The following is a 23,074-nucleotide window of genomic DNA, read 5'->3' as shown; positions in this document are numbered from 1 at the left end:
TTGCTCCTCTTGTCCTCCACTCTTTCTTCTCCATCTCATCTCTTTCTCCTTATTCCTCCTCCTTTCCTGCTACACCTCCCCCTTCTTCCTCTTTTTCATCTCACTACCTCGACTCTCAACCTCTTCCTCTTCTTCTTTCCTCCTTCTCACTCCTCCTCCTCATATCCCTTCTCCTCTTCTTCTCCTCCTCTTTCTTGTCTATTTTCTCCTCCTTTGGTTCTTCACTTCCTCACCTTCCTTTGTTCTTCCTCCTTCCCCTTTTCCTTCCTGTTTACTTACTCTTCTTGATCTTCCTCTTCCTCCTCTCCCTTTCCTTCTCTTCACCTCACCCCCTCTTCTTCCTCCTCTCTTTCTTTTATCTTCATCTCATCCTGCTCTTCTCCCACTATAATCTTCCTTGCTTCCTCCTCCTCCTCTCTCATGTATCTCCTCTCGTCTCGCTCATTTCCTTTTTTCTATTTCTTTCAGTCTTCCTCCCACTTCCTCCTTCCTTCTTGTCTACCCCTCTTCATCTTTTCTCCACGTCGCTCCTGTTTCTGTCAATCTGCTCCTCTTCCTCCCTCTTCCAGTCTTCATTTTCCTCCTCTTCCTATCCTTCCTCTTTTCTTTACTCTTTCTTCATCTTCCTCTTGTCTTCTTCTTCTTCAACGTCTCGTCCTCTTCCTCACCATTTCTTTTCCCTCCCTTTTACCGTTCATCTGATTGTCAGTCTCTTCTTCTTCCTCCTTTCTTCCTCTCACTCCTCCTCATCTTATCCCTTCACTCCTTTTCCCCTCTTCTTGTCTTCTCTCTTATCTACTTCCTCCTTCTTCTGTCTTACACTTCCTAAGCTTCCTTTCTTCTTCCTCCTTTCATCCCGCCTCTTATTTTCATCTTTTCTCTCCTCTTCGTCCTCTGCTCTTCCTTCTTTTCCTCCTTTTCCTTTACCACCATCTTGCTCCTTTTCCTCCAATCCTCTCTCTCATCTTCCTCCTCTTCCTCCTGTTTCCCCTCCTTCATCACCGTCTTTCTTCTTCTCTGCCTCTATTCTTATTTTCCTCCCTCCTCTCCTCTTTATCTTCGTCCCCCAGTTCTCCTCCTCTGTTGTGAATATTTACTGCTTTGTGGCGGCGTCTGATATTTTCCTCCTCATCCTCCTCTTCTCCTCCACCTGTACTTCCTCCTCCCCTTCTCTTCCTTTCATCTCGTCCTCCACAAAAACTTGCAGTGAAATGCCGGCGTGCGATAACAAAGTTTTCGGAGGGATTATTTCCTGGAGTTTTAATTTCTTCCTGTGTGTCAGGTGACTGACAGACGGACGTAACAAAGCTGTGATATGAAAAACATTCGACTCAGCTTAAAGAAATCAGGAGGAAACAGAAAGCGTCCTCGTGTTTATTTTGGATTATCTCTCTCTGAAGAAGCCGAACAAGAAAAAGTGAAGAAGTGAAGCTGCCTTCTGTGGAAACTTGTGCCCACAGACAGCCGACCTGTCGACTCCGACTTCAGAGGATTATTCTTTAACCCCCTGAACTCTGATTCCACCTTAAATTTCTCCTTTGATATGTTTGAAAGGCTCAAAGACTCGAACTTGATACGACAGCGTCACGTATTCTGTACAGCTTTATTACAAACTCCAGTCAGACGTGTCGAAGCTTCAACTTTGAAATCGGAGCCAGAAGCCGACGATTTAAATCCAAACGTGAATATGATGAATTGAATTATGGGTCGTTTCACGGGTCATTTAATGAAACAGTAATTCTGCTTAACTAGACTCATTTCAGCGCCTAATGTGGAGAAAATTGAGGTCAGTCAATGTAATGATATATATAATGTGAGACTACAGAGATCCGTCAGTCAGGAGAGATTCAGGCGGAGCTGCCTCCAACGTCTCTCTGAAGCACTGAATCATGGGAGAAAAGGAGCCGCTCGTTATTTTCAGACAATTTCTTTGGACTGAACTTTACCAGCTGTTTTGTTGCTTGGACTTCATTTTGATAAAGCTTGCCTGTCTGTTCTCTTGTGTTTGGGTCCTTTTTGACATATTTTGACAATATCCGGTTTTGGTCTCCACAAACACGGTTAAACTGTCCCGAGGTCACCTCAGAAACACCCAGTTTTTGTGTACGCAGACTGCTAGAGATGGTCCGACTTCACGTGAAAAATATCCTTTTTCAGTTGCCTTAAACACGACAGGAAATGAGGTATCTTTAAAAACAGCTGGTTTTGGTCTCCACAGACACAGCTGGAGATGGCCAGACTTCACGTGGGAAATGTGTGGTTTTGGTCTCCACAAACGCTGTGTCTGTGAAGACCAAAACCACACATTTTCCACGTGAAGTCTGGCCATTTCCAGAAATGTCTGAGATCTGCTTAAAAACAGCTGGTTTTGGTCTCCACAAACACAGCTGGAAATGTCCCGAGATCTGCTTAAAAATATCCGTCACTGTCATGCTTACAAATGCTGCAACACATTAGAAACTGTGGTCACCTGTTTGGCGCCCTTGTTGCCTGTAACCAGGGTCCCTGAACCTGAACACAGTAGTAATTTTAAGCCAAAGCCAAACCGATCTGGTCCCTAAAGTTAACCAAATTAGCCATGGGAGTGACACAATTTCAGCAGTGGTTCATAACAGAAAAGTGTCTTGATCCTGACGAACAGCTGCGTCACACGTTTAGATCGAGGTCGTCCTCGTCAGTGTGAACTTTAACACTTTATGTTGTTTAATTTGGAGTAATTGTTGAATCTAAAACCCGATCGACATGAAGTCATCCAAACACACAGAGAGAACAACACTACCTGCAGTCTGATGCTCCTCTGCAGTCATTTTTCCTGAACATCACACCTCAGTCCCTACGTTCACTCTAGAAAAACACATTTTCTCCTGCGATGATGATGATGATTATGATGATGATGATAACACAGTTTTCTTTGATCCACTCAGATATCAGACATCACACGCATCCAAGACGTGGAAGAAAAAGAAGGTTAAAGGGAAATTTGATGAAAGTGTAGAGAGATGACGACAGCAGAGAGCTGAGAGGAAAGAAAAGTTTACAATGAGACGAAGGTAGAAAGAAAAGGAGACAAAATGAGCTCCATGAGGACTTCTGATTTATAGTGAAACTGTAACTTTTAAAAAAAAAATAACACAATCTTCCTCTTGCTAATGTAAAGTGAATTCATAAGCAGTAAAGCTGAGGCACCGTTGCTCATTTCAATACACTCGGGAGGTTTGCTGCTGCAGCCTCGCTCGGTCTGTTACATCCTGGGTTTGTTATGATGACTAATGTTGCCGAACTTTAGATAGATACTGTTGTATAAATGACATTACTGACTCACTTCTGTGGACTTCTTGTTTTGTGTTTCTGTAGGCCACGCAAAATGCTAATCAGTCGCCTAAGGCTCGTTCAAGCCGCTTAATTCACCAGCTCAGCCGAAACCGACACTTCTATTTGTTTATTTTACGTCTGAAAGGATTAGTTTGACAGTTTGGGACACAGCTTATTCACTTTCTTGCCCAGAGTCAGATGAGAAGATCGATTTGTTAGAACTCGTGGACACAAATGCAGACACAACAGTCAGGTTAAGAAACAAAATGTGAGCTTTAACAACGTAAGCTGTTGTCCAAAGATCTAAATCCAGGCAACAAAACAAAACCTGACAGAACAGGTCGAAGGGGAAATCGAAAAGAATAAAGAGAAATATAAAAACTAAATAAAGTACAAATGAGGATGAAACTCTGGGACACCAGGAACAAAACAGACGGACTGACAAACAGAGAGGGAAACACACAGACTTCAATAAACGAGGAGGGACGACAGGTGAAACTAATAAATAATCAAGATGTCGGGAAAAACACAAAGACAGGAAGTGGAATGTTAATACTGACAGACAAGGGTAAATCTACCAAAATAAAACAGGAAACAACTAAACCATGACATGATAATATGCAGCCAGCAGCTGGCTAACTTAGCATAAAGCCTAGAAACAAGGGGGAGAACTACAGGTTGTCAGACCTAAACGACTCAATAGGTCGATGGCCAGTGATTGGCTACCTGACTCATGTGACCATTTCCAAAACGACAAAAAAGCACAGATTTTGGTCTCCACAAACACGACTGGAAATATCATTTTCTGTCTCCTCAAACTGATCATAAAAGTAGTACTAGTATTTACAAGTAGGCAATTAATTTAATATTTGACAAATGGATTTTTCGTTGCAGTTCTTGTTGCATTAATAGTCATATCTAGAGCGAGAAGTTTGGGTCATTTTTAAGAGATTTTTTGTTGTAAAAATGAATGAATTTTCAAGATGGATGGTGTTTGCATTGTCATGAAAGTCATTTATCTTCTTCTACATGGCAGTAACACAGCTCACTTGTTTTCCTTCCAGTTACCTGGCGGTGACTCAGTTCAGTCCGATCCACGCCCGGAAGGCCTTCCCCTGCTTCGACGAGCCCGTCTACAAGGCCACGTTCACCCTGACGCTCCGCCACGACCCGCAGTACACCTCGCTGTCCAACATGCCCGTGGAGAGCAGCTCGCTGTCGGACGAAGACGGCTGGGTGACCAATCGCTTCGCCCGAACGCCTCGCATGTCCACGTACTACCTGGCCTGGGCCGTCTGTAACTTCACCTACAAAGAGACGCAGACCGACGGCGGCGTGACGGTGAGTTTTCAGTCTGGTTGTACTGGCGCTTTAATGCAGATTTATTCTGCCCAAAAGGGGAAAAGAGCTCTGCTTTCAAGGCTAAACGCTAAGGCATGAAAACAGCTCATTTTTACTCACTTGGCATACCAGCAGCAGAGGATGGAGGTGAAAAAAATCATAATATTGCAACATCAGGACGAGAAAAGAAAGAAAATGTGATTAAAACATCTGATAAAAACAAAAAATCAAACATAAACAACAAATATGAGTAAACAAAAGCATTACAAAGTATTTTTTATATCATGATTAGGACTTAATTATCTGCTTCTCTTGAAATAAGAGTGTAGTTTTTCTCTTGATAATCTCATCGTCAGAACTCATTATGTACCAAATAGCAAGTGTTGTTGAATCCGTGTCTGCCTTCTTAATTTCTGTCATTTCTGCTCTCTCATCTTCTGGGACTCTCGTTTGTCTCGAGGCTGAGAGGGAAAAAAAAAAACTATAATGAAACCTGTGTGGATAGAACAGGAAATACAGAAGCTCGTTATCTCGACATAATGACACATTTAAGCTCTGATCACCTCTGGAGTGTGTTTCATATCATTATATTCTTAGCTGTGGGGTTAAAACATTTTTAAATGAGCAGCAGTCTTTATACTCAGATAATATTAGAGTTGTGATTTCCAAGATAAGCAGCTGGTTAACGGGTGAAGATACAGTATAAGTCTAAGTCACTTATTACAGCTTTTAAAGACTATTGCATATGTTTGTTAGGCCGGAGGAGCCTCTTCAAATCTGAGGAAATAACACTGAGGATGTTATCAAACTCGTGGGAAAATACCCAGAACAGCAACGTTGTTCAATAAAGTACAGTGTAACCTCAGAGCATGTGTGAGTTTGGTAATAATGTGAAGCCCCAGTGTCACCCGACAGATATGATGTATTTTCGACAAAAGGTGGTGCATCAAACTCCAACATTGTCTCCCTAATGTCATCTAGATCCATTCCAGTAACGTATAAAAGTCCAATATACAGTTTTCCATGATTAAATGGTGACAAAATAGCAAAAAACTGAGATTGTAGAGGCTTTTTCATGCATTTATCAGTCGAAAAAGAGCTTCTATGCCCATCCTAGAGCCTACAACAGCCAATGGATTGTGTTGAGTAGTGACCCACTGTCTCTTCTTTCTCCTGAGCTGCTTACACGCCAGTCTCTGGATGATTGATGCATCATGTAGCCAATGAGGTTTCAAATCCAGTAATACATAGTTTATATACATTTTTAAAGCCCGAAACTTGGAAATTATGCAAGTTTATGTAGTTTTCTGCATTTTTTGCTCTTTGAATAGGCTGTTTTTCCACCTCAGCACTTGTTTTTGATCATTTTATATGCACAAAGTTAGTGTAAATAAGGAAATAAAGAACTGCAATGATGTTTCATTACACTCCAAAATGCCATTGTTCATCCATATGGGTGATCCTAAGATGGCTGCCGTTTGATTGAAAGCTAATTTCACCAGATAGGATATTGTTATTGGACTTGAACTTGGACCATGTCAGACTACATGATGTGGACTTGTCCAGCTAACAGAGGCAGTTACAGCTCATCTGCAGGCTGATTTATGCATTAAAACATTCAGGCAAGAACAAAAAATAAACAATTCAGTGTGTTTAAACTGCTATAGATTAATGCCAGAAGCAGTTACAGAGATTCTGACAAAAATATATCTTATAGGAGCCTAAAACCGTCCCTGTGCTCCAAATGGTTCGGCAACAGCTTTGAATTTTGCTCTGGGCTCGACTGGGATGGACGTTTAGGATAATTTTACATAAATTTCCAGGAGTAAGAAGAGGTTATCTTGTGCTGCCTTACAGTTTGAAAACCTCTCGCTTTAATAATTCAAACAAAGACTCAGCACCAGTTATAACTACTCGTGGCAGGTTTGGGCGAGTGTCGGCCAACCTCCGGGCTGTTAAAGACCGAGGAGTTTTATTTCTACGCTTCACAGTGTTTGTCTGTTTGTCTGTTCTGACTCTAATTTGAAAGTCAAAACCTTTGGCTGCCTGATCCGCCATCATCTTTTAACAACCATCACATTTAAAACAGAAACATGCACACGTCCACGCTACGCTACAAGGACAAATACATACACGACCTTGTTTCTCCTCCTCGTCTTCCTCCTCTTCTTCTACTTCTTCCCCTCCTCCGATCATCTCTCTATCAGTGTAATTACAGCTCATCCATCTCGTCTGGCAGAAACTCAAGGACGCCACTCCAACACACACACACACACACACACACACACACACACCGCCCGTGTCTCTTTGTTTCTGAAAGATAATTTTGGTGAAATGCTGTTTTAATGACAAATCATATCTGGGTCATTTATAACCATCACCACTCTCCACCACTGTGTGTGTGTGTGTGTGTGTGTGTGTGTGTGTGTGTGTGTGTGTGTGTGTGGAGTAATATTAGGGTGGAAGCAGTCAGGCATGTGAGTTTTAGTCTTTGTAATGAATACATTAATCTTTATTTTTGGCCTTTCCATTTTTAGTCACCAGAAACAAAACGAAACACTCTCCGATTATTTCACATCCATCAGAGGAAAATAAGAGATCACGAAGGTTAGACGCTGTAGTTCTTTCTTCTGCTTCAGGTGGTATTGACTCTACAGGTGCGACCATCAGAGAAGGAAACGGAAATGTATTAAACATATTTATTTCTGCAGGTTATTAGAAGCGTGTACCTCTCTATCTCAGAGGGTTTAATATGTATCTGGATACCTGGTCCGCCATCAGATACAAAAATCGCACCGATAATACAATTTGAAGCAATATGATTTGATTCAGTGTGATTAAATATTGTTTCAGCTCAGACTCAAAACAACTGGATACTTTTAGTTGTTCAGGAATTAAACTAATCGAATTCAAACAGAAATACTGCCGACAGGATGTTATTACAAACCTCCATCCCCTGGGCAGCTTCATCCATTTTAATAGATACTCTGTGTGCAGTGGAACATCTGCTAATAAGTAAAATGGAAGCCGGCTGGTTCCAGTTTGCTGAAATGGCGTTAGCAAGCTAATGCTAGCATTAATAACTTCACTTGACTTGACTGGACTGAGACTATTAGGTTCAACAGTTTCAGTCGTTGTACTCCTGTTATATACTGAATATATGCAGCATTAAAACCACCGACAGGTGAAGTACGAGGGGTAATTGATGAGTTCATGGCCGAAGATGGGACGAGACGGGTTATACAGCTCTCGCTCCATGAAAGAAAGTACTACGACCTCTTCCCCAAGAGGAAGATGGAGCTCAGTGGTCGCCATTTTGTCATTGATGATGACGTTATCACTGCTGTGAAACACTTTCTGGAGGTTCGAGATGAACCGCTGGACTAAGTGTGTAAATGTAGGGAAAAATGAATATGATAAGTTTTCTAAAATTGACTCCTTCTACATGAAGTTATGAACTTATCAATCACCCCTTTAAAATAACATCTTCATCTTGTAACAATGCAGTGTTCTCCTGGGAAATCTTGGGTCCTGGCAATCATGTAGTCGCCTCTTGACACGCACCACCGATTCAATCACAGTTTCAAGTACACCCTCTCATGGCAACGGCACTCCCTGATGGTATTGACCCCCATTAGCAAGACAATGCAAACTAGCACACCACAAAATCCTCAGAAATTACCCGAGGAACGTGTTAAAGAGCTCCCCAGATCGCAGTCAGATCGAGCATCTCTAGGAGGTGCCAGAACAAGTCCGATCCATGAAGCCCTCGCAATGCACATGACACAAGAGGTAGGGGTAAAAATGGTAAATGCAACGGTGTGTGGGTGGGCGGTGTGTGTCAACAAACATCCCCCGTGAATGCCAGAACTTGAGGTTGCATTGATCATCTCCTTGCACTGTAAGGAGATGATCGATGTATTCACCTCACCTGGGAGTCCTTTCATTGTTGTGGCTGATCAGTGTGTATATTTTTACCCCATGACAGAATAACAACATGTCCAGTGTGCCAGAGCTCCAGTCCCCTGTGATCCTGTACATGATAAGCCTGAACAGTTAATGGCTGAATGGATTTTCCAGGATGTGCTCCCATTTCCCACCAGCCGACATTATAGCTGATGTTTCCAAGATATGAGAGATTAGTGAATTACATGGTAATTCATATTCTTACTGCTCTGTAAGATATCACTTAAAGACATTAAGCTTCTTCCAAACACTCCCAGGTGATTTTAGATTCATACCGCATGCAGTATGCACATTATAATATTCATTTATTCATTCATTACAATATGGTGCTTATTCTCCTACCTTTTCCACTCTGAAGAGAGAGCGTAGACCTCCTGCTGCCCTCGATTACTGCACACTGTTGATTCAGACAGGATGGCATTGACTCCTCATGCTGAGAGGGCACATTGTGACTCATCTTGGTCCAAACTGACTTTATCTGAATATGTGCTTATGAGGTATTTGTTGCATCAACAGGCAATAAATCCAAAAAGATTCTTTTTATGAAAATATAATTTATCCCCAGAAATGCATTTATTGTAAAAAATACTGAGCATGCTGCTGACAAACAAATCACACATTATGACTTTGGGACTATTACTTATTATATTGTCAAAGGGCAGTGGTTTGGTTAAGTTCAGGCTCCAAAACTGCTTGGTTAGGTTTAGGAAAAGATCATACTTTGGGTTAAAATAACTGTTTGGTTTCGTAAAATAATATTCATGTACGTTAATTTACTTATGTAGCGTAATCTAGTCTTGACTCAACCACCACCTGACTTGGACTTTTTTCGCTACTTATACTAGAAGAAATGGCACGAAATCGGTAACCACAGCGTCAAACTTAGAAACGTGAAGTCACAGACCAGGCTGATGTATCTGACTCATTTGTACTGAGAACAAACTGACATGACGTAAGTTTGCAGTTGCAAGAAAACCATAACAAACAAAAGTCACTGAAAACATAATGTAACAGTGTCGAAGAAGCCGGCGGTGTGTTTGAAGAGCAACAGTGATGTAAGCCTTCAAGAGCTGATATTCAGTTCAAACGATTAGAACGACTGTGTGTATGCTTTGGTCAGGTTTCAGTTTCACTGCAGGAAGTTGTGAAAAAGACATGAACAAACAGAATAAGTCAAGAGTCATGATGAAATACTTTTGATGAATGTTGAATAAATGGATTTTCCCTCCATTAACACATGCATGAGACACAGTTCATGCTGGTACATACCTGATTATTCATGAGGACTCGTCACGTCAGGCAGCCAAAATTGGCCACAACACTGTGAGAGGACAGATTTGTGAGGAAGATGGAGAGCGTCCTGGTTGAATAACACTTTTTTAAAAAACAGGATATGAAAAACATCCAGGAAGCAGCACATTCACAATTTCATCTATACAAACAGTTGCTGCAGAGTCTCTCTGTGTCTTTGTTACAGCATCGCTCTCATATTAAATTCCTTGTTTCAGCCTGAAGGCAGTGGAGACGCTGCTGTCTGTTTGCAGAGCAGCTTCCTCTGACAGAAACATTAATCCTCCCGTCCCTCCATCCTCCTCCTCCAAACCTTCTGAAAGAAACAGCTTTATATGATGGAGGAAGAAAAAAGCATCCCTCCATATTCTTCAGAGCTGCTCAAACAGTTTCATCTGACAGAAACATTCATCCCTCCATCCTCCTCAGAACAGCAGAAAGAAAGAAAAGCACCAGTCTGCATGCCGGAGATTTTCCAGAGCAGGAAATTAATCTACGCATAAATGATGCAACTTGGCTCGCACAAGTCAGTGTGCAGTGTTTGTAACCTCAAAATGTATATCATCATTCAGAGGGCAGGGGAGGACGTTAAATCAAGAAGATTTGTTTTGTTTCTCTGCAAAAAGTCGATATCTTGTTGAGTTGGGATTTGAAGTGATGCGAGGTGCTTCAGTGTTGGCAGCGATCATGTCCATTTGCAATACACATTTTAAATTACGCCTCACCACATACTGTAAAGTTTAAGCAACTTTCACTACATCTTTATATCACATTTTCAAACAGATTAAACCAATATGCAAAGAAATCATCACGACAACTCCAACACATCAGATTACATTTTCTATTAAGATTGTTTTTATTTCACCTTTATTTTACCAAGAAGTCCTGTTGAGATGAGAGAGATGGCCAAGGAAGCAGCTGCATCAAAGTCCCAACACAATAAATTAAAATGCAACATATAAAACATGATATACATCCACAATAAAACAGGAGAGCAGGTGTTCAAACACAGTGAGAAAAACAACAACATGCCTCCTTCACATTCCTAATGATGCCCTGAAATTCATCAAGAGATAAAAGTCTAATTTCAGATCTCTTTGCAAGTTATTCCGTGACCCAAAAATCTGTATAACGATAATAATCTTTATACTAAAATGTTCACAGATTTCAAGCAAAATCTCTGTTCTTGCAAAACAATATCTGCTTGTAGTGACTGCACCATCATTAAACTTTTATTGTTATTCTAAGTGCTGTATCGTCTTTGTTATGTTGAGTCACTGGCAGCACTTGATTAAACTTAGAGGAGGATCGTGATCTTGCAAGTTTTCCTCATTAACATTTAACCAAGACCATAATGTTTCCATGACCTTCGAGAGAGCCAGAATTTTAGTTTAAAACCTTTAAAAAACTTACCAACATTGCCAAGAGAATGTGAAGAAACAACAACGATGACCTCTGTTTACTGTCTACTGAAGATGGTGTGCTAACCAGCCAGTCCTGGTCCGCCCTGTCTTGTAATACCACCCTGTTAGTCAAGAATCTGAGAGCCAGCGGCAAGTTTGCTCCATTTTACAAGGTCCCTCAGCTTTTAGTGTAATAAATGAAAAAAATAAATTCACAAAATGTCAAGAGTTTATAACCCTACAGCCACTTTCCTTACCAAACATAAAAATACAACTGTACACCATCTGATTAATAGTTTTCTCTCTTTTACGGAACAAAGAAGACCTTAACTGCCTCGTTACACACTTCATTCAAATTGTCCCTCCACTGTGCAAACACTCACGTCTGGGTGGTCGAAACAATTTTTCAATTCATCGAGTTAGATGTGAAAAATATTCCATCTATGATTCCACTGGTGATGATCGACCTGCCGTCTTCGTTGTTCCTGGAGTCATAGTCTTGGTCAGAGCCGCTGTAAATCGCCTCTGTATTGTATGAACTGACTTGTCGTTCCCAACCAGCCTTTTTGATCAGGTGGCTGCCGAGCGCATTAAACACAAGCGCTCCCCAGTCTCTCAGAGCCAGTCAGCTATCAGGGCTACAGCTAACTAACTAATGGCAGCTAGTGGCTACAGCCAAAGAGAGCGACACTTGACGTTGTTTTTCTAGGTTGTTAGGTGGTTGGTAGGTGTTTATAGTGTTCAGGGCAGTTGTCAAGGTCTTGCTCTGTAGATCAGGATGGATTTTAGGTTCTTACTCAGTAGTTGCTCTTTACCATGTAGGCTTGTGCCTTAAAGCTAAGGTATGCTGTATTTGTTTTGGTGTCATTAGTTAAAAAGTCCCTCGCAACCTCTCAGCATTATCGTGATTCCAGTGGTCTGAGTAAAAGAACAGACATCTGACCTCGTCATGGATCTGGTTTCACTTTGTCCAATCACAGGTCATTTCAGAGAGAGTGGGCGTTCCTATTGGCTTGTTCTACAAATGCAGATATGAGTGCACATCCCCTCAGATGGCTTCAGTTGTGGAAAATCCTGCAAATTTTAAACATTTTCCAGTCCCTCCTGTGCCCACAACAGAGCATGGAGCTTCAGGCTCATTATGTTCGATGCCATGATGCTTGTATCGACGATGATGACAGGACAGTGGTATGTGTGTGTGGTCCACTGGTCTCTCATCTCACTGTTAGATGGCGTCACAGCTGCCTCTGCAGCCTGGGGCGATCTGCCCCGGGGCCACAGGGAGCTGGAGGGGGCACGTTGGAGAGGGACGGGGTCCTGGCGAGGCTCACCTCGTGGAGAGCAGGGGTGAGGTTTCACAGGGCAACCAGCTCCTTCTGCTGCTGGCCAGAGTGGTGATGGCTTAACGTGGTGATACGAGGCGGCAGAGGAGAGGTAGAAGGTTTGCATTCAGCCTACTGCAGCTTTAATGACTGAATGATGCAAAGATACGTTTCCTTTTAGTTCCATTGAGATGTTTCCCGGTGGTATTACTGTTGGTGCTGCTGTCGCAAAGACAGTGCAAGCAAGATGGCTATCGTTAGCTTCTAGCCTAGCTTCGGGCTTGTTTATCTTTTTCAAGTTATTCTGGTTGTTCCACCGTCGCCTCGGGGTAGTGACCAAGGAAAACAATGCCACTTCCTGTTTTGATTGACGTGCTTTCACTTTGCTTTAATTCAACCTTTATTTTTAGAGGAAAAATCGAGGACATCGAACAATTGGTTTATAAAATGAATGTTTTGACCGATCCTTAACACGCTTTAACACGAGTGTGTCCTGATTTCCAATTATAAAACAGCCTGCGGTCGCACTATTATGCTTTTAAACAGGTGGGATAATTTTAGCATTCTGAGACATAGTAGGCAAGTGTTTAAACATCTAAAGCTGAGAAAACAAATGAAGGTATTAAGACTTTAAGCTTTTATGGTTATAAACAAAATCCATATTCAACGCGGAGCCGTGAGTGTTTGAGGAGATGTGAGCTGCACAAACAGATCTTCAGAGGGTCTGGGACTCTTCCAGCTTCATTGTCGACTCAAATTTGTCTTTTCTTTCAAAGCGCCCTTCGTCTGTCTTCACATCCTCTGGAAACAGCTGTTTGTCTTCCCGTTGTTTTGTCAGTATAATGTGTCTCTGTGAGGATCTCTGTTCCTGTAATGAGCCGTTTTCCCTTCAGGGAGGCTTAAAGTCTGACACAATACAAACAAACAAACAAACAAACAAACACCAGTGTGTGATGACCCACTGAGCAGCTCCTGGTTCAATAAAACCTCCATCTTGCAGCTATTTAGCTTGTTATTTCTTCATCTTCTGTCATTTTACCCACTATCAGCGTCATCAAATCGAACACTAGGTGTTTATTTGCCAGCTAACCATCACCGTGAGTGAGAAGAGGTTTCTGTGTGCAGCACATCTGCCTTCATGAAGAGAAACAAAGAGCCGGCGAGGTTTTGTAACACTGACTGATTTCGGAAAGGAGGCTTGGATTATCTCACAGGGAGGAAGATTAAAAAAAATGTGAAACATCGCTGAGAATAAAGCTCGTTTTATTATTCTTATCTATTAATATTAAAGTCTTCATGACTATAAATGTCACATTACAGCTAAATGAACTATAATGATGATAAATGTTAATGTTTTGTAATAATACGTGCCACTGAATCTAAAATATATATTTAAGTTCTCCACAATGCTCTGAAGTGATAACTACAATAACTCTTTATATTAATGTCTTTGTAATGAGCGTTAATTAAGAGGTAATAAGGTCTGATTATTAACGTGTGTTAATGAGTCTATATGTGTTAATAACAGCATCATTAACACAGTAATTGTTATATTACAGGACATTTATACTAACTTGTAAGAAACTTGTGAACAGTTTATAGAGGCTCTAGAAGATTTATTAAAAAACTTATGAGTTTCCAATGATTGTTTAAACATGGGCGCAGGAAGCAGTTAAAATATGAGTAGGACAGTTCATTTTGTCCCCTAGAAAATTGAAAAAGAGTAGATGTTATTTCCTGTATTCTGGTGCCTTTCAACAGGCAGTTTGACTCTTTTATCTGGCCACACAGCTTGAGAATAATATGGGTGCATTTTGTAATTTCATCCAGAGGAAGTGTTTGGCCCCATATCACTTATTTGAAGATATTAAAAAGCTAAAAGTACAGAAATTGAGTTGATGACACATTTATAATAGCTTTGTAGCACAGGCCCCCGACTTACTCTGTATATTCAAGCAGCCGATAACTGAAAATCCAACACACAGAGCCACGACATCTCTTTAGATATTTAAATGAATGTGACACAAGCAGGTTTGGGAGAGTTAAGTTACTAATAACCTGTTAAAAATGTAGTCAGTAATGTAATCCGAGTATCACAATATTAATGTAACGATTACTTTCCAATTATCGAATAAATGTCAGAACCTCACACAGTTATCAGGCGTCCAGTTGGGTCATCTAATGTGATGTTGCACTGCAGTTACAATCGAAAGATTTAGAGGTGATCACAGTATAAGAGAAGAGTTGTGACGCAGCAGTTAACTGAGCTGAGCTGCTCCAAAGTTTTGTGGCCCGACATCGGAGCGTCCATCTTTACTTTTCTGTAATGATATTAAATGTCACATTAACATTCTGTAATGATAATAAAGGTCACATTAACGTCCGATAATGATTATAAACTATAGGTCAGATGAGTATTTTAAGACGATAAAGGTCACTTTAACATTTCATTTTTTTATGTGATTATTTTAACCAAAGTTTAACAAGACTGATTTAAAAAGTGGGAACTGGGGGCTCAAAGCCTCGAGGGGGGGCTGCAGTTGTGTAATGCTAACAAACCGATTCATTGGTGTTAAAAGAGATGATGTGATTTCATCGTCCAGGTCAGTAGAAACACGTCACAGATGTGAGACTGACGATAGAAACAGAAAATGGAGGAACATGGTGGCACTCAATGCAACTTTATTTATTACTATTTGCTTTCTTTCCTTCTTTTTTTTTAAATTCTTTTGATTGCTGTCATTTTTTTGCAGCTGCACCTGTCCATGTTTACTAAATTTGCTCTTGGGACACAATTTCCAAATATTTATCCATCATAAATCAGTGTTATTATAAGGACAGACACTTCCTGTTGGGATGCTGGGACATAAAATTCAAGGACTGTCCTGATTTAATGGGGACACCTGTTAGGGGACAGACAGATCTGCTTCGAACAAAACAAACTTTTACATCATTTGATCCGGTTAGTGGCAATGAAATTCATAGAGACTGAACTACAGCTGAGCAGTAGGTCCAGCAGCACCATTTATGTCTGGATATATTTTAACTTAACTAATGATATGATGTTCAAACAATGGTTGTGCCGAGCTGAGGCTTCATCATGTCAACACAGCTTTTATTATGAACTAAACTGGAAACATTTGATGTACTTAACATACACATATTTGTGAAACCAAAGAACACTTTATTATCATGTACAAATATCAAATGCTATGAGTGAAATAACATTATTCACATGGCAGCGTCTTATTAAAAACTGTTATTATGGAAAACTGTGTGTTCACAACTAAGACATGTTGACTTGAGTCAAGTTTGCATCTACAAAAAGCTGTGCTGTGATTCAGATCCACTGTAAGATCTAATGAGTCTGTCTGTCAACCAAGTTTCAAGACAATTGTAGTTTTAGTTTTTACACAATCCTGCTGACAATCAAACAAACAAACCAGTCAGGCACTGAGCACATACCTCCGCCACCCTAACCCTTTAATTCATACAAGCCTTATCCAAAATCAAACTTGATAGCTGCCCCTTGATCTGGATCTGCGCCAGAAGTTAATTGGGGTCTATTTGGGGCTGAGATCCGTCCTCCATTAAAAGTTTTATGGAAATCTGTTCAGTAGTTTTTGTGTAATCCTGCTTACATACTAACCAAACCAGTAACAAACCAACCAACAAACCAAAAAACCAATCTACCAACCAACCAACCAACCAACCAACCAACCAACCAACAAACGGACACGGGTGAAAACATAACCGCCTCTGTGAAAGTAATTATACTTACAAATGAATTAAATCCTAAACTAGGATCTTCACCTTATTGGCGGGCAAGTTTCTCCATGTTTGACCTCAGATCTGGCACTGTTTCCTTTAAGGGAAGTAGTTTATATTATCTGTTTTTTGGGGGGGTTTCTTGATGGAAATGAGTTTGTGGCATTTATCTTCGTTAACAGAGCACAGCTGTGTTTATGAGCGCATACAGACATGTAATAAATATACATTGTCCCGTGTGTACCTGCAGTCAGAATGCACAGATGTAGGATGTTTTCTTTGCAGTTTGATTAATGAGACCTGAACGAGCTTCATCCTCAGACCTTTTGTGGAATCGATGTTGGACTCGTATATACAGGAAGCTGTAATAACCAGGTTTGTCTGTGCGTCACAAAGACAATATATGTTTAATATTAACAAAACCAGGAGAGGGCTCAGTGATCTGACACATATAGTGTATAATACATCATAGAGGAGCTGCTGCTGGTTTTCTCTTCATGCTCTGGTCCTTCTGGATTCAACAATCATCCCTTTTGTCTTGTTGACATTGACAGAGAGACTGTTATCCTTGCTTCGGTTCTTGGGCCGTCTCACTCCATCACAGCGGTGTCGTCAGCAAAAGTGATGATATGATTGGACAGATGTGTGGCGCTGCAGTCATGGGTCAGCAGTGTTTGTTATGAAGGGAGTAGCGACTGTCTGAGGTCTGTTGATCTCAAAGTCAAGGACCCACAATTGCCGCGAGGAGACAGTGTGTTGCTGTGCTGCTGTGTGTGTGTGTGTCGGTGCGCTCTCTCGGCGCTCGTATCAGTTGCTAAACCATCCATCAAATTACCCTGGCAACCGAGCGTCCATCGCCCCATCCATCATCCAAGGGCGACAGACGGAGCGACAGAACGCAGCGAGAGATGTCACGGCCGAGTGGAGAGATAACAAGGAGAGAGGAGAGGGGAGGAGGGGGAGAAGAAACAGAGGAAACGAGGAGAGGGAAGATGAGAAGAAGAGGATTTTAAATTAATTTAGAAACGGAAGAGAAAGAGAGGAGAGTAGCTTAGTGTTTGTGTATTTATCTGCAAAGTTTAAACAATGTTCAGCTCCGAGGAGAAAATGTTCTCTTCTCAAGTTGACTGACTCATTTTGTGGCTTCCTGGTGAGAACAGAATGAAAACTTCAGACTTCTCGTCCTCAAATAAAAGCAAATCAGGAAAGAGAGCTCAGCCCTGCCGCTGTAAACTCAATCTGTCATTCTTAAAGTGTTAATATACAGTGTCACGCCAAACTGTGTAATAGACCCACCAGTCCACCGTGTCACTGTCACGTTTGCCCTCGCCAACCCATGAAGACAACATGGTATCAATGTAATTACCAAGATATTTGGAGCTACATTTCTTTAATGCATCTATCTGTTACTGTGGAGTTTGTATAGTTTGCAGTAGAGCTGCTATGTAGCCTGCAAAAAAACCGAGCCGGCTAACTTCCGGTTCAGCACCTGGCTAACTTGAGTGGGAATAAAATGATTTAATTTTGTGGCTCTTCTAGACTTTCTGAATGTTATCGGATTGTCAAACGAGTTATTTTGTTCAGAAAACTGATCTACAGTCACTTCTTTTCACAATGTAAGCTCATGGAGAAAAGGCTTTGTGGGTCCCAGTGACGCTGTAATTACACAGTTTGGCCACTAGGGAAGTTGGCATGAAGCTTGGCGCTGTTGCAGGCTTGGTTGAGACCATGTCTGCTCGTGGCTCTGCTCATGATGCTACAGTTATTGTATCCAGGTGAGATCCTGTGAACAGTCTTTTGTTTTTCTCTACAGTTGCAGGAAAACATTGATAGCACCTTGCAGTAGATTTTCATTGAATGTGTGGAGTATTGCATTCCCATAGATACAGAGGCATTTATTTCCCTTAATTGCTACGAAATTTGCCTTTACTTAAGAGGCTGTTAATGGAGACAGGCCTCTCTTTTTAATTGTCTGTGTTTTAGCAATACTGTGGGTTTGATCACATTCTGGGAAGAGGCCTCCTTGTTTTCTGATCTGCTCCAGTTTACCGTGACACTTTGCTGCTGCTGCTGCTGCTGCTGCTGCTGTTAATCTGCTTCACATTAAAAGCTTTCCAGCAGTTCAGGGGAAATAATCCCTTCACCTCCTCGAAAGGATTTTACCATGAAATATGTGAAGACAGTGTGGTTTTTATTACCAGTACTTTAATTCAAGACGGTAAAATAGAACCCACTGGACTTAAACAGTGAACAGTAATGGTGATTATGTTAAACAGAGAAATTCAGAGCAGCAGTGTGGTGAATATTACATGAAGCCGTTGTTGCACTGATTGGAAATAATGCTGAATTTCACACGTGAGTCATTTAATTTGCAGCCACAGTGGTGGGGCTCTGGATGCTCGTGTCAGTCCAGCATTCTTGTTCAGACTAAAATATCTCAGTAAGTACCGGATGGATTGACATGAAGTTTGGCTCAGACATTCGTGGTACCCAGACCAGATTTTGGTGATCCTCCAACTGTCCCATGAGGTCGACAGGTGTTGTTTTGATTGTCAATTTCTCAGTAATAACTGGATTGATTACCATGAACTTTAGTTCACACATTCAATTTGATGTTGATTTTCCGGCCTTTCATCAAGAGCCATGCATTATTCACTGAGAAGTGTTCAAAGATGTCAACAAAACAAAAAAAATCTGCGGGGGAAAAAAAGTGAGAAGAATTCCCTGGATCCTTTATCAACCAACCAACCAACCAACCAACCAGTCAATCAACAAGCAAACCAACAAATGGACGCAAGTGAAAACATAACCTTGACTAAAACTATCACAGAATGTTACAACAGCTTATGACGTCTCTGTGTTGTGTTTGTTGAATTTAGCATGCTAACCTGCTAGCTCTGTCTGGGTCAAAAAGCTCCTGTGCTTGTGGTGTAAACCCCAACACTCCCCCACAGCTTTGAGCTCCCTCTCCTGACCATCAGCTGCAGAGCTAAGTGAGCTAACTAGTCCTTTTGAGCAAGTCTTGCCGATCAGCAGCCATCTTGGTACGTCCTCAGACAGTTATTTCAGGATATATGAATGAAAAGAGAGCCATAACTTCACTGGGACATAAAAACTACACAGCTTTTTCCATCACAGATTATACATCTACTCTTCATGTGCACGGTTTTATGGCTCAATCCAGAGTACCATGAATGTGACATCATCAGCTCGTCCCACCAGAGCACTTAAACAAATGTCATTTTAATGTGTGATGTATGAGTAACCTCACCTTCATTGGTAATAATGTGTATCAGCGTTATATTCGCTCCTACGCTTCTTAGAGGTCCATCTGCAGCTGCACCACATCGGCTGGTGAATCTCGTGTCAGTGCAACAACACAGTAGGCCGATATGTTTCCTGCTCAGCTGTGATAAAGCACATGATTGTCTTTGAGGGGGAAGCGGTCGGAAATAATCGGTTTGTCTCCTCTTATAACGTCTCTGTCGACAGGTGGCCAATTCTTACATATCGCACCTTTAACCAGGACAAAAATGTGGTTGTTGTGACATCCTGAAATTAATCAAAACAACATATCGTCAATGTCTTTGTTATTACAACCTGACATTAACATGACAGTTATGACAGTTTTATGCACACCCCTTGGAATAAATTGCTATCGATTGGCCAAAGTGGAAGCTCAGCCAGGCACTTAAAATGTTGGTTTCATCCGGTTAAAGTCGTGTGACTGAAGGCAGATTATTCCTCATGTCTTGGATTTAATGACCACCTTATTCAGGTTCAGAAAATGTAAGTGTATACATCTATCAATATCTTCTGTAAGCTGCTCAGCAGGGTCACAGGCAGCTGAAGTGAATCCCAGCATGTGTTATCTGACAAGACCCTGAGCAGCCTGTCACAAATCCAGGAAATGTGACCAACAACTCACAAACGAGTGGCAATTTAAAGTTTCCACTCCAGCTTACCTACATGTCTCTGGATTGTGGGAGGAAATCCACGCAGGCACGGAGAGAACATGCAAACTCGGCCGGTCGGGTTTAAGCCCAGAACCCTCTTCCTGTGAGGCGACAGCAGTAACCGCTCAGCCACCGTGCGATGGGTTTAGTTCAGTTGAATCAGCATATTTCAGCCCTGAGAGACGCGGTGAATGTGTGTATGATGATGCTTTGAAGTGGGAACGTCACAGCAGCTCCACCGCCTCCATTGAAAAGTGTAATGCATCCCGGTTTCTCCTCACCTGGGAGAACATGACTGGAGGCGTTTCAGGAATCCTCCGGAGATGATGCTCAATTCAGCGGCTCGCTGCCGGTCCGCCGAAAGAAGCTGCGATTTCAATAAAGCCTCCACTTTCTGAGCAGATATTCAGTCTGCCGGCCGCCGCGCTCCGAGATGAGTTCTGGTGGAGGAGGAGAATGTGCAGAATAAGAGGAAAATCAGTCCTGCTGAGAGAATCTGAGAGGACGACTGACACGTGGTTGTAGTCGTGTTTATACATTAGGTGTGTTATTAGCGTTTATTAATATTAATGGCGTCAGGATTTAGATTAGTATGCATCAGTGTGAGTGCTGGTATTAATGAGAATAGATCGGGCACTTAGCATTCAATCTGAATCCTGCACTGTAAAACTTATTACTGTAATTAAAAGTAGTATACTGTCATTATTTTACAGTAATATAGATGAAAATCAGAGTAATATATGGTTTCTACAGTAACCCTGACACAATGATACTGTGAAAATACAGTATTTTAAAGTATAATTACATTACGATACTGTAATAAACATCTGAAGTTATTGTAAATGTGCTAATTTACAGTAATATTACAGTAATATAATGTGTTTTCACAGTAATCCAATAATACTGCTTGTTAGGGTGTTAGCCTGTCAGCCTGTTAGCATGTTAACACGTGTGCCTTGTTGACCTACTTGTAGGCATGTTAGCCTGTTGTTAGCTTGTTAGCCTTTCTACCTGGTTGGACCAAAATCAAATCAAATCAAATCAATTTTATTTATATTGTAATGTTGTAATGTAATAATTGTAATTGTTGTAACAGTTACCTGTCATTCACTGTAAAAGCAGAATAACAGTAGTTTACTGTGATACTTTACTGTGAAAACCTGCTGTTTGTTAAAAGTGTGTATCAAGTCTAATTAGCTGTAGCTCTTTGATTATTTGTGTCTTTCTTGGCTGAGACGACACAAAAGCTGCAGTTTCAGGGGCGGTGATGCTGCTACAACCTGAACATGAGACTAACAGCAGGAGATGAGACGTAGTGATAAAATATGTATTTGAAGCATCGAAATAAAAGATGTAGTCTTCTAACTTTTACATCCTTTTTTCTTCCCAAACATTGGAAGTGCCAGTGCAGGTTTTTCTGGTTGAGTAGTAGAGTTCATTTTAATATTCCCATGAAAGTTTAATGAGGAGTTTCTCTACAGTGAGATAACTGCCAGAATGCTTTTTCAGCCTCGCAGAATTAATTTTAATTACAGACAGCTGATATCATCCAACACTGGTGATGTCTGTCGATTAAACTGTGAGTAGAAACCTGCTGCCTGAATGTTTCCAACACCTCGCTGCTAATAATCAAACAAGCCTAAAGTGCTTTTCACGCTCCTCACTCATCAAATACAGCAGCGTGGTCAGAGGCTCCACGCTTCTCATTTTAATGATGATGATGTGACACTGTGGTGTCAGCGTCTGTCGCTCAGCTGTCAAGTAAACAGTTAGAAACAGAGAGCTGAAGTCTCGCCCCTTCCTGGGGACCTCATGGGACCTTATTTAGGAAAAACTTTGTATGGTAGTGAATGAAGACAGACAAATAATTTATTGATCCTGTTTGAATTGTGCCATGAATTACAATATCAAAAATAAGGACCCTTTTAGCAAATGAAACTTGTTTGTTGCTGAATTTGCAGAGCCACTTTAGCCCCATTAACACTGCCTTTAAAGGCGGGAATCTTCTCCGCCAGTGGAGGTAGTATCAGGGCCACAACTTCTTTACTGATGATCCCCTTCTTTACTGATGATCACCATCTTTACTGATGGTGATCATGTGATGTGATTTTGGTCAGGATCTCAATCACGACACTTTATAACAGCATCCATATGATTATAAGCAGTCGGAGGACACGTGTTTAGATTAACAGGTGCTGAAATCAAACCGAGTGGAGCCAGGCCGGCAGATGTGATGGAAAATGCATTTAATGAAAACTCTGCCATGCCGGTGTGTAACGGTCCTTTTCTTTATAACAAGCCGGAAACAGTTGCAACCAGTTTGCAGATGTCTCTGTAGCTAACTAGCTAGCTCGCTAACTCTACAGTAGCTGGTGATGAGGCAGTGTTTGTTTTTATTTGATGACTTGATCGAATGAATTGCAAGAGTCCAGTCTTTTCTGTCTCCATCAGATAAATGGAAAATAGCATCGGGTTGCTACGTTAACAAGAGAGAAACCACCACAGGGAAAGAGGCCATGTTGGAAACATAGACACCGTCGATGTCACCTGCTGATGTTTGAGTGTCGTGAAGGGTTGTCCCGTTTCTTCAGGGGATTACTACGCCTGGTGAGAATGAGCGGTAAAACCTGAAATGGGATCAAGTCTTCCAGAAAAGATGCATAAAATCAACGCAGGTCGTAATAAGTTGGTGTCATGTTGCCATCACAGCCAATCA

General features: G+C 41.3%; 1 protein-coding gene across 1 annotated transcript in view; it reads left to right on the top strand.

Moving 5' to 3' along the window:
* Positions 1 to 23,074, top strand: part of LOC141008175 (thyrotropin-releasing hormone-degrading ectoenzyme-like) — a 188,517-nt gene that overhangs the window by 36,136 nt on the left and 129,307 nt on the right. Inside the window, exon 4 of the mRNA XM_073480421.1 lies at positions 4,377 to 4,653. Within this exon, the coding sequence (XP_073336522.1) occupies positions 4,377 to 4,653 (277 nt within the window). The remainder of the gene's footprint in view (positions 1 to 4,376; positions 4,654 to 23,074) is intronic.

This window comes from Pagrus major, chromosome 14, assembly GCF_040436345.1.
Source record: "Pagrus major chromosome 14, Pma_NU_1.0".
In the NCBI taxonomy this organism is placed as follows: Eukaryota; Metazoa; Chordata; class Actinopteri; order Spariformes; family Sparidae; genus Pagrus; species Pagrus major.
The sequence above is the reverse complement of the archived record's forward strand: the minus strand, read 5'-3'. Positions and strand labels throughout refer to the sequence as shown.